Raw genomic sequence first — 14,308 nt, 5'->3', positions numbered from 1 at the left:
TTCACAATAATCCTTGACCCAAGTATGGATTAGATTTCCCTGTTCTGCATTCTCAGGGCAACCTGTACTACCTCATTAACTTAAATTTATCATAATTGTGCCAGATTCTTTGTGTTATTATTTATTTAATACTACTGTTTATCTCTAAACTGCAGGCTCCATGAATTTCGGAACCATGTCTATCTTGTTCCCCTAACATTTAACACAGTGCTTTTGCACTTAGAAGGAGTTTAATAAATATTTATTGAATGAATGAGTGTGTGTACAATCTTGTGGGATATTGTCTCTGTCTTTCAGATGAGTAAACTGATGCTTGGAAGGATTAAGTAATTTATTCAAGATGGTTAGTTATAGAAACAAGACTTTAACCAGCATCTTCTGACTCTCAATATCATTCTTTCAATTACACTATTAGTTTCTAGGCATAGAAGTTAATCAGTACTACGTAGGGAGCCTTTGAAAATACAGATTCTCAGACCACACTCAGAGACTACTGAATGAGGACCTCTGAAGATGGGTCTCAGAACTGTATTTAAAGAAAAATTATTTAGGATATTTTGATGGTAAGTAGCATTTGAGAATCAATATTATATCTTAGGGGTTGGCAAACAACTATTTGGGGGCCAAATGCAACCCACTGCCAGTTTTTATAAATAAAGTTTTAGTGGAATGCAGTCATGCTCATTCAATTACATATTGTCTATGGCTGTTTTCATGCTGCAACGTACAGGTTGAGTATTTGTGACAGAGACTGAATGGCCCAAAAAGCATAAAATTTTTTCTGTCTGCCCTTTAAAGAAAATTTGCCAACCCCTGATCTATATTTTATTGCCTGTCCTATTTCTTTTGTGTTATTTTAGTGCTTGGTGATGTGGTAGACATGTTTGGCTTCATTATGGGACACTATAATAGGTGCTCAGATATTCTTATTGAGTCAATAAAAATTATTTGGCAATTTACCTGATAATAAGGGACTAAGCTATAAATAGCCTAAGCAATCAAATTTAAGAAAAGTACTAATCTAGGTATGGTTCAAGCAAGTGAACCCTCAACAGGGGGTGAACTGCTTTTAACAAAGAGATTCCTTTTCATTCACTTGGTAATAGGGTGCTCCCTAAATGGTAGAAGATGTGAGATTTCTTACCTATATAATAGGGATTGGTTTCCATAATTGATATGTGTAATAGAGAACTATAATTCATACCCTAATTATTTTGGTATCCCGATGCTGCTATAATTCCTAAAGCCAAAGTCTTTTGGATGCTTTTGGTCAGAACGCAAACTTATACAAGCAACCCAGGACTGACCAAACCTCTTCCTGCACTTTCCTTATACAGTAGCTGTTACCCACATGTAGGTATTTAAATTTAAATTAGTTAAAATTAAATAACATTTAAAATTTAATTCCTCACTCACACTAGCCACATTTCAAGTGTTCAGTAGTGACATGTGTCTAGTGGCTACCTTATTGGTCAGCACAGATACAGACCATTTCTATTATCACAGAAGGTTTTAGTGGGCAGTGCTGCTATAGATGCCAGAGTTCAAGAGCTGCAGTCTAGTCAAACCCAAGACTTACTATTTGACTTATTTATTTGTAAGAATGGAAAAATAATTTTTAATGTTTTCTTTTTCTAACAGCCAATAGTGATGAAAGTATTCAGTCTTTGCTTTAGAGCCATCTCAGCTAAGAGCAAACACTTTATTAAATTCTGATAAGCTCTTTAATCTTGACTCCAGGAAATACCCATCTCATTCACCCTATGGGCTAACTGTCTATTCAAGATGATTAATCATTGGCGAGTGCATGAAATAGTTCAGAACTGACTGTGATTTCTGGCCAAATCTATTTGGCTTGGTTAGGATGGTGGGAAAGGAACCAGTTTTAAAACAGAAGCTATAAAGTCAATAGAGTATAAAGTCTTGGCATCATCTTTGCAGTGATTTAGATTTCATCATTCAGTGACTCGTTTTTATTCCCAGCATCTAGTGCTTTTTGCATGGCCCAAAGGGGCCCTGTGCTGCTCCACTGCAGAGGAAGCTTCAAGAAATGCTGGTTTGCTACAGTGTTTTAGCTTGTGAGAGTCTCTGGGACCTTCCCTGCTCCATCATGGGGTCACCTCTAGGTGGGTATTAGAGGGAGATTCGTAACTGATTTAACCTTTAATAAAGAACTTGGTAATCTTTTGTGGTCCAGTAAGATATGTCTTTAATAGCCTATCCCTTAAAATGTTTTCCCTGACCCCAATAAGTGTCACCTTAAAGATTGTTTCTCTAGCACAGTGTTCCTCAAACTTTGAGAGGCCCTAAGGCCACTTCAAGAGGCTAAAAGATTCTGTAAATTTCCCAACCTATTCTTAGTTACTGTCATCAGAAATGCTTCTGAGTATCTACTTTTCTCTAAATTAACAGATCTTTGTCATTTTGCACCTCAGAGCAATGCGACAGTGGCAGGGATAGGAATGGGTTAGGGGTGGGTGAGAGAGAAACAGTTTTTAGAGTGAGGATTCAAGTATAATCTCACTCATTCTGGCTTTTCCTGCCCTCAACAACTCGTCTTACCCAATGTCTCAAGATAGTCTCTTCTTCATTCTTTCTGATCTGAGATGGTAGGATTCAACCACATTAGGTGTTAAAAGCAATCATTTGATGGCAATAAGGAACCTTGACAGGAGTCAGATTGTTCAGAAGGAATCTCCTCACCCACTTTCTGCCTCTCCTGTTCTGTTTTCCATGAGCTTCCTGGATACTTCTTTGAGACACTGGTATGACTTGCTCTAGCATTATGGATCACTTTAGGGACTAACATGAAAAACACCTCAGGTCATCTTAGACTGTGATTTAAAAACATTGATCTAAAATGATCCACTCAGGTCACCTTGATTCTTCCCCTTAATACTCCTTTGAGCCCAAACAGGGCAAAATAAGTTTTCTTATGCTCCAGACGAGTCTGAAAATAGCCTAATGTTTAGTGTAGGTTACAACCTGAAAGCATTTTTTAGGAGGTTGACTGTGATAGAGATTTCTATTTCCTTTACAGGTCATTTTACCTGGGACAAATACCTAAAAGAAACATGTTCAGTCCCAGCGCCTGTCCATTGCTTCAAGCAGGTAATTGATTCTCAACATCTTTAGTAGGTGGGAGGCAAGTAGTCTTTTCTGGTCCTTAAACAAGCAAAACATGAGGTGGGAGCCCTTGGGCTTCTCACCTGAAGTCCCCAGAATAAAATCCTATGGGAAGAATACAACTCAAGACTCAAAACTCAGTGTGAGTTTTAGACATTCTCCCCAACTTCATCCCAAGTAACGCCTTCTCCATCTCTTCACCTCCTTGAGGCTATTCTGTGTTACTGAAAACAGTCACTAATTTTTACTGCAGCTATTAGTTCAGGCAGATAGGAAACAGAGGTATGGCCCTTAGACAATTCTTGAAAGTGGAGCAGTATTCATATCTCTGTATTCAACTCCCCTGCCACAATCTTATCTTTCCATAAGGATACTGGCACTGAATCCCATGGGGGAGTGTGTTAGGACCTCATCAGAGGACATTCAGAGCTTCCTACATAGGATTAAGTGCCCCTTACAATGTACAGATGATGTTGACTATATCAGTACGTGATAGGCTAGTAAACAAAGAAGTGTACTGTTGCTAAATAGAGCTACGCATCAGGAAGTTGTTTATATCTCCCTCCCTTTAGTATTCAATCATTATTTCCACAAACTGTCAATGTTTCACTTTGAATTTTAATTTTGTCTATGCTCTAAATAAAATAAATAAAAGTACAAATTTAAGACTTTTGCTCATTTGAAATAACAGGGACTAAATTCATACTCCCACCTGAAATGATTTAAAAAGACAAAATATATTAAATAATGGTTTTCAAGTTACTGAAGATCAGGCAGCCAAGCACAGTGATCTCTGAGAGATGGAAAACAAATGAGTTGATCCCCCTTATATTTAGTGCCTTAAGATAGTTTTGAGACCATGGCCCAGGGAAGGGGAACCCACGTTGAGCCTGGGAGATTCCCTAAGTTTAGGAGATGGAACTGAGAGCCCAGGGAGACTAGAATTTTCAGAACAGAGTACCAGAGAGGAGAAAGCTGCACAGAAAGAAAACTGTGGAAACCCCCCTTCAAGTGTCCATCAAAGTACCGTTGTTCAGTATATGCATGTGAGCATCCAAGCCAAGGGAAAAACCGTCTGAAAGGATTAGAAGGATAGTAAAAGGATAGAGCCTGGTGTTCACACAGGACTGGGAATAGTACCTGATCCCACCAGCTAGACTGGAAAATCTCATAATTCATGTGACATTGGGTGGAATACTTGGGAAGATCCTGCTCAGTAGTGGGAAATGATTAACCTCAGGATTAGCATGCTCTGAGCCTGCCTAACAAACTAAAAGCAAGACTCAAAATGATCAAATTATTTCCCAGTAACGTAACTGCATCTAGGAACACAGCACAAGAAGGGAATGCAAAAATATCCAGCACCTAACAGGTAAAAGTCACAGTGTCTGGCATCCAGTCAAAGATAATCAGGCATGTAAAGGAGGCAGGAAAGCATAACTAATAATGAACAGAATAGTCAATCAATTGAAACAGAACCTATACAAATCTTAGAATAGCAGATAAAAACATTAAAACAATTAATTATTTTAATTGTGTTCCATATGGTTGAAAGTTAAGCAGAGAAACGGAAGATATAAAAAGACTCACATTGAACCACTATGTGCAAAATGAAAAATACACTAGATGGGAAACAGTTAATGGTAGAAAACAAGATTAATAAATGTGAAAACTTAGCAATAGAAGATATCCAAAATGAAACACAAAGAGAAAAAAGAATTTTAAAAAGATGAAAAAGAGATCAGTGAGGCATGGGATAACTTCATAGACCATGTAATTGGAGTGCCCAAAGGAGAGAAGAGATGGGGGACTGAAAAAGTACTTGAATATAAAAGGGCAAAAAATATTCCACAATTGAGGAAAACTGTAAATCCACAGATTCAAGAAGTTAAATGATCCCCTAAAAAAAAGAAACAAGAAGAAAACTATACTAAGGCATGTCCTAAATTATCAAAACTAGGGATAGAGAACATCTTAAAAGCAGCCAGAGGAAAAAAGACACCTTATATACAGGGGAACCAAGATAAGAATGACATTATATTTTCTTGTCATAAACAATGCAAACAAGAAGAAAGTTGAGTAACATCTTCAAAGTGTCAGAAGAAAAACTGTCAACCCAGAATTCTATATCCAGCAAAAATATCTTCCAAAAATGAAAGCCAAATAGAGATACTTTCAGACACACAAAAACTGAAGGAATTCATCACTAGCAGACTCACTATAAGAAATGTTAAACGAAGTCCATCTTGCAGAAGGAAAATGTTACCAGATAGAATTACAGATCTACACAAAGGAATGAAAGTCACTAGAAATTGTAATTACAAGGGTAAATACTTAAGATGTTCTTATTAAGTCTCTGTAAAGATAATTGACTGTATAAACAATGATAATAACATTGTGTTGTAGAGGTGATAACATGTATTAGTAAAATGTATAATAACAATAGCATAAAAGCCAAGAGGGGAGAAATCTTAAGTATACTATTATAAAATTCTTATGCATGAAGTAGTATAAAATTACTTGAAGATAGACTGATAATTTAAATATGTTTAAACCCCAAAGCAACCACTAAAATAATAGAAAACAAATAGCAAGATGGTGGATTTTAAGTCCAGCCATATCAATAATCTATTGATAAATGGTCTAAATGGCCCAGTTAACAAGCTGAGGTTGTCACATTGGCTAAAAAGTAAGACCCAATTATATACTGCCTGCAAGAAATTATGCTTTAAATATAAAGACACAAATAGTTTAAAAGTAAAAGAATGGAAAATTTTACCATGCTGACATTAAGCCATAATAAGGCTGAAATGGCATATTGATGTCAAAGTATATTCCAGAGGCAAAGGATATTATCAGGTATAAATACAATAATTTCATCATGAAAAGGGGTCACACAGTCCTTACACGAAGCAAAAAATGATAGAACTGTAAGGAGAGATAAATCTAAAATTTGTCTGTAGGGCTCTCTATAATTAAAGAACAAATAGAAAATCAGCAAGTATATAGTAGACTTGAGCAATGCTATCAACCAACTTAACCTAATTGATATATATAGAACACTCCCCAGTAACAGAATATACATTCTTTTCAAGTGCATACAAAGCATTTACCAAGTTAGACCATATTCTAGACCATAAAATAAGGCTTGATAAATTTAAAAGGATTTAAGTAATACAAAGTATGTTCTTTGATTACACTGGAATTAAATTAAAAATCAATAGCAGAAAGTTACCTAGAAAATCTCCAAATATTTGGAAACTAACACCTTTCTAAACATCTCATGGATATTTAGAAACACAAAAAGGGATATTAGAAAGTATTTTCAACTAAACGAAATGAAAGCAGAGCATTTCAGAATCTGGGACACTGCTAAAGCAGTACTTTGAGGGAAACTTATAGCACTAAATGCCTATATTAGAAGAGAAGTTTAATTTAGTGACCTCATCTTCCACTTTAAAAAACTAGGGGGAAAAAAGAGAAAGTAATAAAAATAATTATTTTAAAAAAAAATATATATATATATATATATTTGCGTTACACGTGCCTCTCACTGCTGTGGCCTCTCCCATTGCGGAGCACAGGCTCCAGACGTGCAGGCTCAGCGGCCATGGCTCACAGGCCCAGCCACTCCGCGGCATGTGGGATCTTCCTGGACCGGGGCACGAACCCGTTTCCCATGCATCGGCAGGCAGACTCTCAACCACTGCGCCACCAGGGAAGCCCTAAAAATAATTTTTAAAAAGAGCAAGAAAATAATAAAAATTAGAGCATAAGTCAATGAAATGAAAAACAGAAAAACAACAGAGAAAATTATTGAAACCAAAAGCTGGTTCTTTGCAATGATCAGTAAAAGTGATAAATCTCTAGATAGATTAATCAATAAAAGAAAACACAAATTACTAATACCAGAACTGAAAGAAATAACATCAGTATTAATTCTACGTATATTAGAAGGGTAGTAAAGGAATATTAGGAACAAATTTATGCCTTTAAAATTTGACAAGTTAGGGCTTCCCTGGTGGCACAGTGGTTGAGAGTCCTCCTGCCGATGCAGGGGACACGGGTTCGTGCCCCGGTCCGGGAAGATCCCACGTGCCGCAGAGTGGCTGGGCCCGTGAGCCATGGCAGCTGAGCCTGTGCGTCCAGAGCCTGTGCTCCGCAATGGGAGAGGCCACAACAATGAGAGGCCTGCGTACTGGAAAAAAAAAAAAAAAAAATTGACAAGTTAGATGAAACAGATAATTCTTATGAATGACACAAATTACCAAAGCTCACTCAAGAAGATAGAAAATCTGAATAGCACTATTTCTGTTACAGAAGTTGAATTTGTAGTTAAAAACTTCCCCACAAAGAAAATTCCAGGCCTAGGTAACTTTGCTGGTGAGTTGTTCCAAACATTTAAGGAAAAAGTAATGCAAATTCTACACAGACTCTTCCAGAAAGTTTAAGAGAAAGGAATACCTCCCAGCTCATTCTATGTGATAAGCATTACTCTGATACCAAAACCAGGCAAAGACATTGAAAGGAAAGAAAACCACAAAGCAACATCCCATATGAAAATACATGTAAAAATTCTAAACAAAAATTTTTTTCAGTTTCAATTTTTATTCTCTCAGCATCAAACATCCTTACCTTTTTCTGCTACTATATCTTGATTTTTTTAAAAAATTTTATTGGCATATAGTTGATTTACAATGTTGTGTTGGTTTCAGGTGTATAGCAAAGGGAGTCAGTTATACAAAAGTTTAAGAAATTGAATCCAACGATATATAAAAATAATTCATGATCAAGTGGGTTTTAATTTCTATAATGCAAGATTGATTTAACATTCAAAAACCAATCAATATAATGCACCATATGAACACACTAATGAAGAAAAATTATGATCATCACAATAGATGCAGAAAAAGTATCTAAAAACATCCAATGTCCATTACTAATAAAAACTCAACAAACAAGAAATAGAAGGGAATTTCCTAAATCCTAAACTTTAAAGGGTATCTGTGAAAAGTCTAGTAATAGCATACTTAATGGTGAAAGAGTAAATGTTTTCCCTTCAGGTCAGGAACAAGATAAGGATGTCTGCCCTTACCACTTCTATTCATTGCTGTAGTACCAATGTCACCAGGCCAAAAAAAGAAATAAAAGCAATCCAGATTGAAAGACCAGAACAAACACAAAAGAAAATAAATCAGTGGCAAATAAGTGAATTGATGGTCAATACTATTTCATTAGGGAAATACAAAGTAAAATCACAATGAGATATCTCTATACATTTGTTTAAATATCACTCAAAAAAAAAGACTGACCATACCTAATAGTGGCAAGGATGTGGAATAAATGGAACTTTCATAAAATACTGGTAAAAATGTAAAATGGATCAATTACTTCAGAAAATAATTTGACAGAAAAACTTCAACACACTATTGAGCAAAACAAACAAACCAAGAAAACACTAAATAAACTAGGAACTGAGTAATACATCCTTAACATGAAAAAATATGTATACCTCAGAACTAAAGCCGGCATTTTACTCAATGGTTAAAAGTAACTCAATAGAAGATATAATGGAAAAGAGACTCCCATTTACAAAAGCAACAAAAAATTAATATTTAGGAATAAACTAACAAATATACAAAACACTTATATAAAGAAAACTTTAGAAAACACCTTAAAAGCATGATTCATTTAAAAAATTTGTAAAGTAAATGTCAAAATTAATAGTTTCTGCTCTTCAAAAGACACTGGTAAGAGAAGGAAAATATAAGCCATAGACTTAGAGAAAATATTGATAAATCACACAACTGATAGTAATACTCTCCAAATCTATCTATTGATTTGATGTAATTCCTATCAAAGTCCCAGCTGGCTATTTTGCAGAAAATGACAAGTTGATCCTAAAATCATATAGAAATACAAAGAACCCAGAGTGGCCAGAACAATCTCAGAAAAGGGCAACAAAAGTAGAGGATTTCCTGATTTCAAAACTTACTACAGAGCTACAGTATTCAAGACAGTGTGGTACTGGCATAAAGATAGACATATAGATCAGTGGATTTGGTTTGACAGTCCAGAAATAAACTCCTACGTTTATGTTCAATTGATTTTGAACAAGGATGCCAAGACAGTTCAGTGGGATTTTCAACAACTAATGCAAGGACAAACTGGATGTGCACAAAGAAAAGAATGGCATTCGACCCTATCTCCACACCATATACAAAAATTAACTCCCAAGTGGATGATAGTCATAAGAGCTAAAACTATAAAACTCTTAGAAGAAAACACAGGAGTAATCTTTGTGACCTTGGATTAGGCAATGGTTTGATATGGCACTAAAAGCATAAAACAAAGAAAAAGTATTGTAGATAGATTGAACTTCAAAATTTATCAGAATTAAAAGGTTTTATGCTTCCCAAGACACTATCAATAAAGTGAAAAGTCCCAGCTGCCTTTTGGGAGAAAATATTTCCAAATCATGGATCTGATGAGGGACTTGTATCCAGAAGATATGATGAACAACTCAACAGTTAAAACAATTTCATTTTTAAATTGGCAAAGAATTTGAATAGATATTTTCCAAATATATACAAATGGCCTATAAACACATAAATGATGCTTAATATCATTAGTCTTCAGGGGAATGTAAATCAAAACTGCAATGAGATATCACTTCACAAATACTAGAATAGCTGAAATCAAAAAGGCAGACAATACAAGTGTTCATGAGGATATCGAGAATTGGAACCCTCATATGTTGCTGGTGAGATTATAACATTCTGTGGCCACTTTAGAGAACAGTTTGGAAGTTATTCAGAATGTTAAACATAGAATTAGCATATGACCCAGCAATCTCCTAGGTGTATACCCAAGAGAAATAAAAACATATGATTACACAAAAATTGATACACAAGTGTTCGTGGCATAATTATATATAAAAGCCAAAAAGAGGAAACAATCCAAATGTCCATGAACTGATGAATGGATAAGCAAAAAATGTAGTATATCCATTACAATGGAATGTTATTCAGCAATGAAAATAAATGAAGTACTGATAAACACTACAACATAGATTCAACCTGAAAACATTGTGCCAGGTGAAGAAAGGAGCCACTCACATATTGTGTAATTTCATTTATATTAAACCTCCAGAATAGGCAAAGCCACAGAAACAGAAAGTAGATTAGTGGTTTCCAGGCATTGGGTTAAGGGGAGAATGGGGAGAGACTGCAACGGGTATGGGGTTCCTTTCGGGGGGGGATTGATGAAAATGTTCCAAATTTAGATGGAGTGATATTTGCACAACTCTGTGGATATACTGAAACTCACTGAATTATACACTGTAAAAAGGTACATTTTCTGGTATATGAGTTAAATACCTACCATATGACCTATCCATTCTACCTTCAGATGTTTACCCAAGAGAAAAGAAAGTGTATTTCCGACGAAGATTTATAGATGGATGTTCATAGATTTATTTGTAATAGTTAAAAACTAGAAACACAACAAATGTTCATCAGCATGTTATACTACTCAGCAGTGAAAGGAAATGAATTATTGATACTTTCAGCAGTATGGATGAGTATTAGAGTAGTTACGCTGAGTGATCATATCTACAGAAAACCTAAAGCCAACATCATACTTAATGGTGAGAAACTAGAAGCTTTCCCACTAAATCAGGAACAGGAATATTCCCTCTCACCACACCTTTTCAGCATCATACTGGAAGTCCTAAATGTAGCAATAGGACAAGAAAAGGAAATAAAAGATATACAGATTGGGAAGGAAAAAATAAAACTGGCTTTGTTTGCAGGTGACATTATTGTCTGTAGAAAATCTGAAATAATCAACAACAACAACAACAACAGCTAAACACCTAGAAGTAATAAGCAGTTGTAAGAAGGTTGCAGGATACAAGGTTAATATACATAATACAAGCCTAAATCAAAATTCCAGCACATTATTTTATGGATATTGACAAACTGATTCTAAAGGTCACATGGAGAGATAAAAGATGTAGAATAGCCAAAACGGTATTGAAGGAGAAGAACAAGGTCAGAGGACTGACACTACCCAGCTTCAAGACTTATTGATAAAGCTATAGTAATCAAGACGATGTGGTGCATATACATGGAATCTAAAAAAAAAAAAAAGTGGTTCTGAAGAAAGTAGGGGCAGGACAGGAATAAAGATGCAGACATAGAGAAGGAACTTAAGGACATGGGGAGGGGGAAAGGTAAGCTGGGACAAAGTGAGAGAGTGGCATGGACTTATATATACTACAAATGTAAAATAGATAGCTAGTGGGGAGCAGCCGCATAGCACAGGGAGATTAGCTCTGTGCTTTGTGACTACCTAGAGGGGTGGGATAGGGAGGGTGGGAGGGGGATGCAAGAGGGAGGGGATATGGGGATATAAGTATACATATAGCTGCTTCACTTTGTTATACAGCAGAAACTAACACACCATTGTAAAGCAATTATACTCCAATATAGATGTTAAAAAAAAAAGTAGAGCAGAATGCATGTTATATTTTAATTCATATTTTCTGTAGTACTTAGGAAGCTCAGTTTTATGCACTTTCTGAATGTCATCTATTTTAAATGGCTTTTCATAATGTCGTACTTTTCAGAAATGTAATGTTCATTTTATATCATAGGAAGGAAACGTTTTAATTTAAAAAAAATCTTAGTAACCCAGTTTACTGAAAATTGAGTTTATTTGACTTCTGTGTTTGAGAACTTGTCTTTAAAAGTCAAATATATTGGCCAGTGAAACAAAATGAAGCAGTTATCCCAATGGAAGATCTAATTAGTAGCTACATGTTTACCATTTCCTTAATGGGCTATTATCCCTGAAAGTTGAACTGAATTGGTTTTTTTTGAAAATTCATAGATTGACAGGAGACATTGGCCTTCTTGCATTTTCTTTTAAGAACATCAGTTCTTAACAATATAATTGAAGTAATAATTATTTATAAATACTTTTAATAATCCATAGTTTACTTAATTTTTTCCAGCTGTGGTTTCCTTAAGGGTACAGCAGGGACAATACAATTTTACCTTAAAGAGTTGTGAAGTTTATATAATCTAATGAATGGAAAACACTTCATAGACTATAAAATGTAGTACAAATATAAAGTATCAGCTATACTAACATAGGTTATTTGGATCTATTTTATTGTTGTTTTTCCTGTGTTGCGTTTTTCCCTTTGACACATGTTCCCTCCCAAAGACTGTCCTATTCACATATCACAGATTTGATGGTTAGGGTAGAAAGGAGTACACATGTCCTTGCCTACAAATTTTAGTAGTTGTGTTTAAAGAAAAGCTCTTTGATAGAAATTAAGACCCCCTTAAATGATCACATAGTTGTTGTATTTATTATGCATTTAAGTTTTCTAATGTTTTAATTAAAAGGCTTAAAATTCTCAAAAAAAAAAAAAAAAAAGGGAATGTGGTGTTAGCAAAAGAAGAAACAGATAGGTAAACGGAACAGAATAGAGAGCCCAGAAATAGTCCCATAAAAATATAGTCAACCTATCTTTGACAAAGGAACAATGCCAATACAGTGGAGCAAAGTTTGTCCTTTCAACAAAGGTCTTAACAACTGGACAACTGCATGCAAATAAAAAAGGGAATTTATATACAGATCTTACACCCTTCACAAAAATTAATTCAAAATAGACCACACACTTAAGTGTAGAACACAAAACTATAAAGCTCCTAGAAGATAACATAGGAGAAAACCAAGATGACCTTTGCTATGGCAATGACTTTTTAGATACAACACCAAAGGCACAGTTCATGAAAGAAATAATTGATAAGCTGGACTTCATTAAAATAAAACCTTCTGCGCTATGAAAGACACTGTCAAGAGAATGAGGAGACAAGCCACAGACTGGGAGAAAATAACTGCAAAAGACATGTCTGACAAAGGACTGTTATCCAAAATATACAAAGAAAACTTAAAAACTCGAAATAAAAAAATAACTCAAAAAATGTGCCAAAGATGTTAACAGACACCTCACCAAAGAAGATTGGCAGATGACAAAAAAGCATAAAAAAGATGTTCTAAATCATATGTCATCAGAGAAATGCAAATTAAAACAACAGTGAGATACCACTGCATACGTATTGTAATGCCAAAATCCAGAACACTGATAACACCAAGTTCTGGCAAGGATGTGGAGCAATAGGAATTCTCATTCATTGCTTGTGGAAATGCAAAATGTTGCAGACATTTTGTAAGACAGTTTGGTGATCTCTTATATAAACTAAACACACTCTTACCGTACAATCTGGCAATTGCATTTCTTGGTATTTACCCAAAGGAGTCGAATATTTATGTCCACACAAAAACCCGTATATATATATATATGGATGTTTATTGCAGCTTTATTCATAATTGCCAAAACTTGGAAGCAACCAAGATGTTCTTCAGTAGGTGAATGGATAAATAAACTGTGGTATAGCCAGACAATGGAATATTATTCAGCCCTAAAAAGAAATGAGCTATCAAGCCATGAAAAGACATAGAGGAAGCTTAAATGCAGCTTACTAAGGGAAAGAAGCCAATCTGAAAAAGCTATGTACCGTATGATTCCAACCATATGACATTCTGGAAAAGGCAAAACTATGGAGACAGTAAAAAGATCAGTTGTTGCCAATGACTGAGTAGATGAGTAGGCAAAGTACAGAGGATTTTTAGTGCAGTTAAACTATTTTGTATGATCCTATAATGATGGATACATGTCTCCATTAGACCAAATTCATAGAATATACAACACCAAGAGAGAACCCTAATGTAAACTGTGGACTTTGGATGATTATGATGTGTCAGTGTAGGTTCATCAGTTTTAACAAATGTGGTAGGGGATGTTGGTAATAGGGGAGACTCTGCACCTGTTACGGCAGGATGTTTATGGGAACGCTCTGTACCTTCCTCTCAATTTTGCTAAGTTTTGAACCTAAAACTGCTCTAAAAAAATGTGGTCTTAACAAAAAAGTAATGAATTATTGATACATTCAACAAATGGATGAATATCAGAATAGTTAATGCTGAGTGAAAGAAAGTAGACCCCCAAAAAGTATATTCTCTATGGTTCCATTTAAATCTAGAAATGCAAACCAGTCTACACTGATAGAAAGTAAAGCAATGTTTGCCTGGAAAGAGGGGTCTG

General features: G+C 35.2%; 1 protein-coding gene across 17 annotated transcripts in view; it reads left to right on the top strand.

Moving 5' to 3' along the window:
• The window catches only part of SCMH1 (Scm polycomb group protein homolog 1), a 196,408-nt gene that overhangs the window by 63,025 nt on the left and 119,075 nt on the right, over window positions 1–14,308 (top strand). For 10 of the 17 annotated variants that reach the window (XM_067725707.1, XM_067725717.1, XM_067725718.1 and 7 more), the window contains one exon: window positions 3,041–3,111. The exons of 4 other annotated variants lie outside the window; for them this stretch is intronic. In XM_067725707.1, the coding sequence (XP_067581808.1) occupies window positions 3,041–3,111 (71 nt within the window). Of the gene's footprint in view, window positions 1–1,983; window positions 2,127–3,040; window positions 3,112–14,308 lie in introns of all 17 variants that reach the window. 3 more of the 17 variants (XM_067725704.1, XM_067725706.1, XM_067725705.1) reach the window with 1 other exon arrangement.

Source organism: Pseudorca crassidens, chromosome 2, assembly GCF_039906515.1.
Source record: "Pseudorca crassidens isolate mPseCra1 chromosome 2, mPseCra1.hap1, whole genome shotgun sequence".
In the NCBI taxonomy this organism is placed as follows: domain Eukaryota; kingdom Metazoa; phylum Chordata; class Mammalia; order Artiodactyla; family Delphinidae; genus Pseudorca; species Pseudorca crassidens.
The sequence above is the reverse complement of the archived record's forward strand: the minus strand, read 5'-3'. Positions and strand labels throughout refer to the sequence as shown.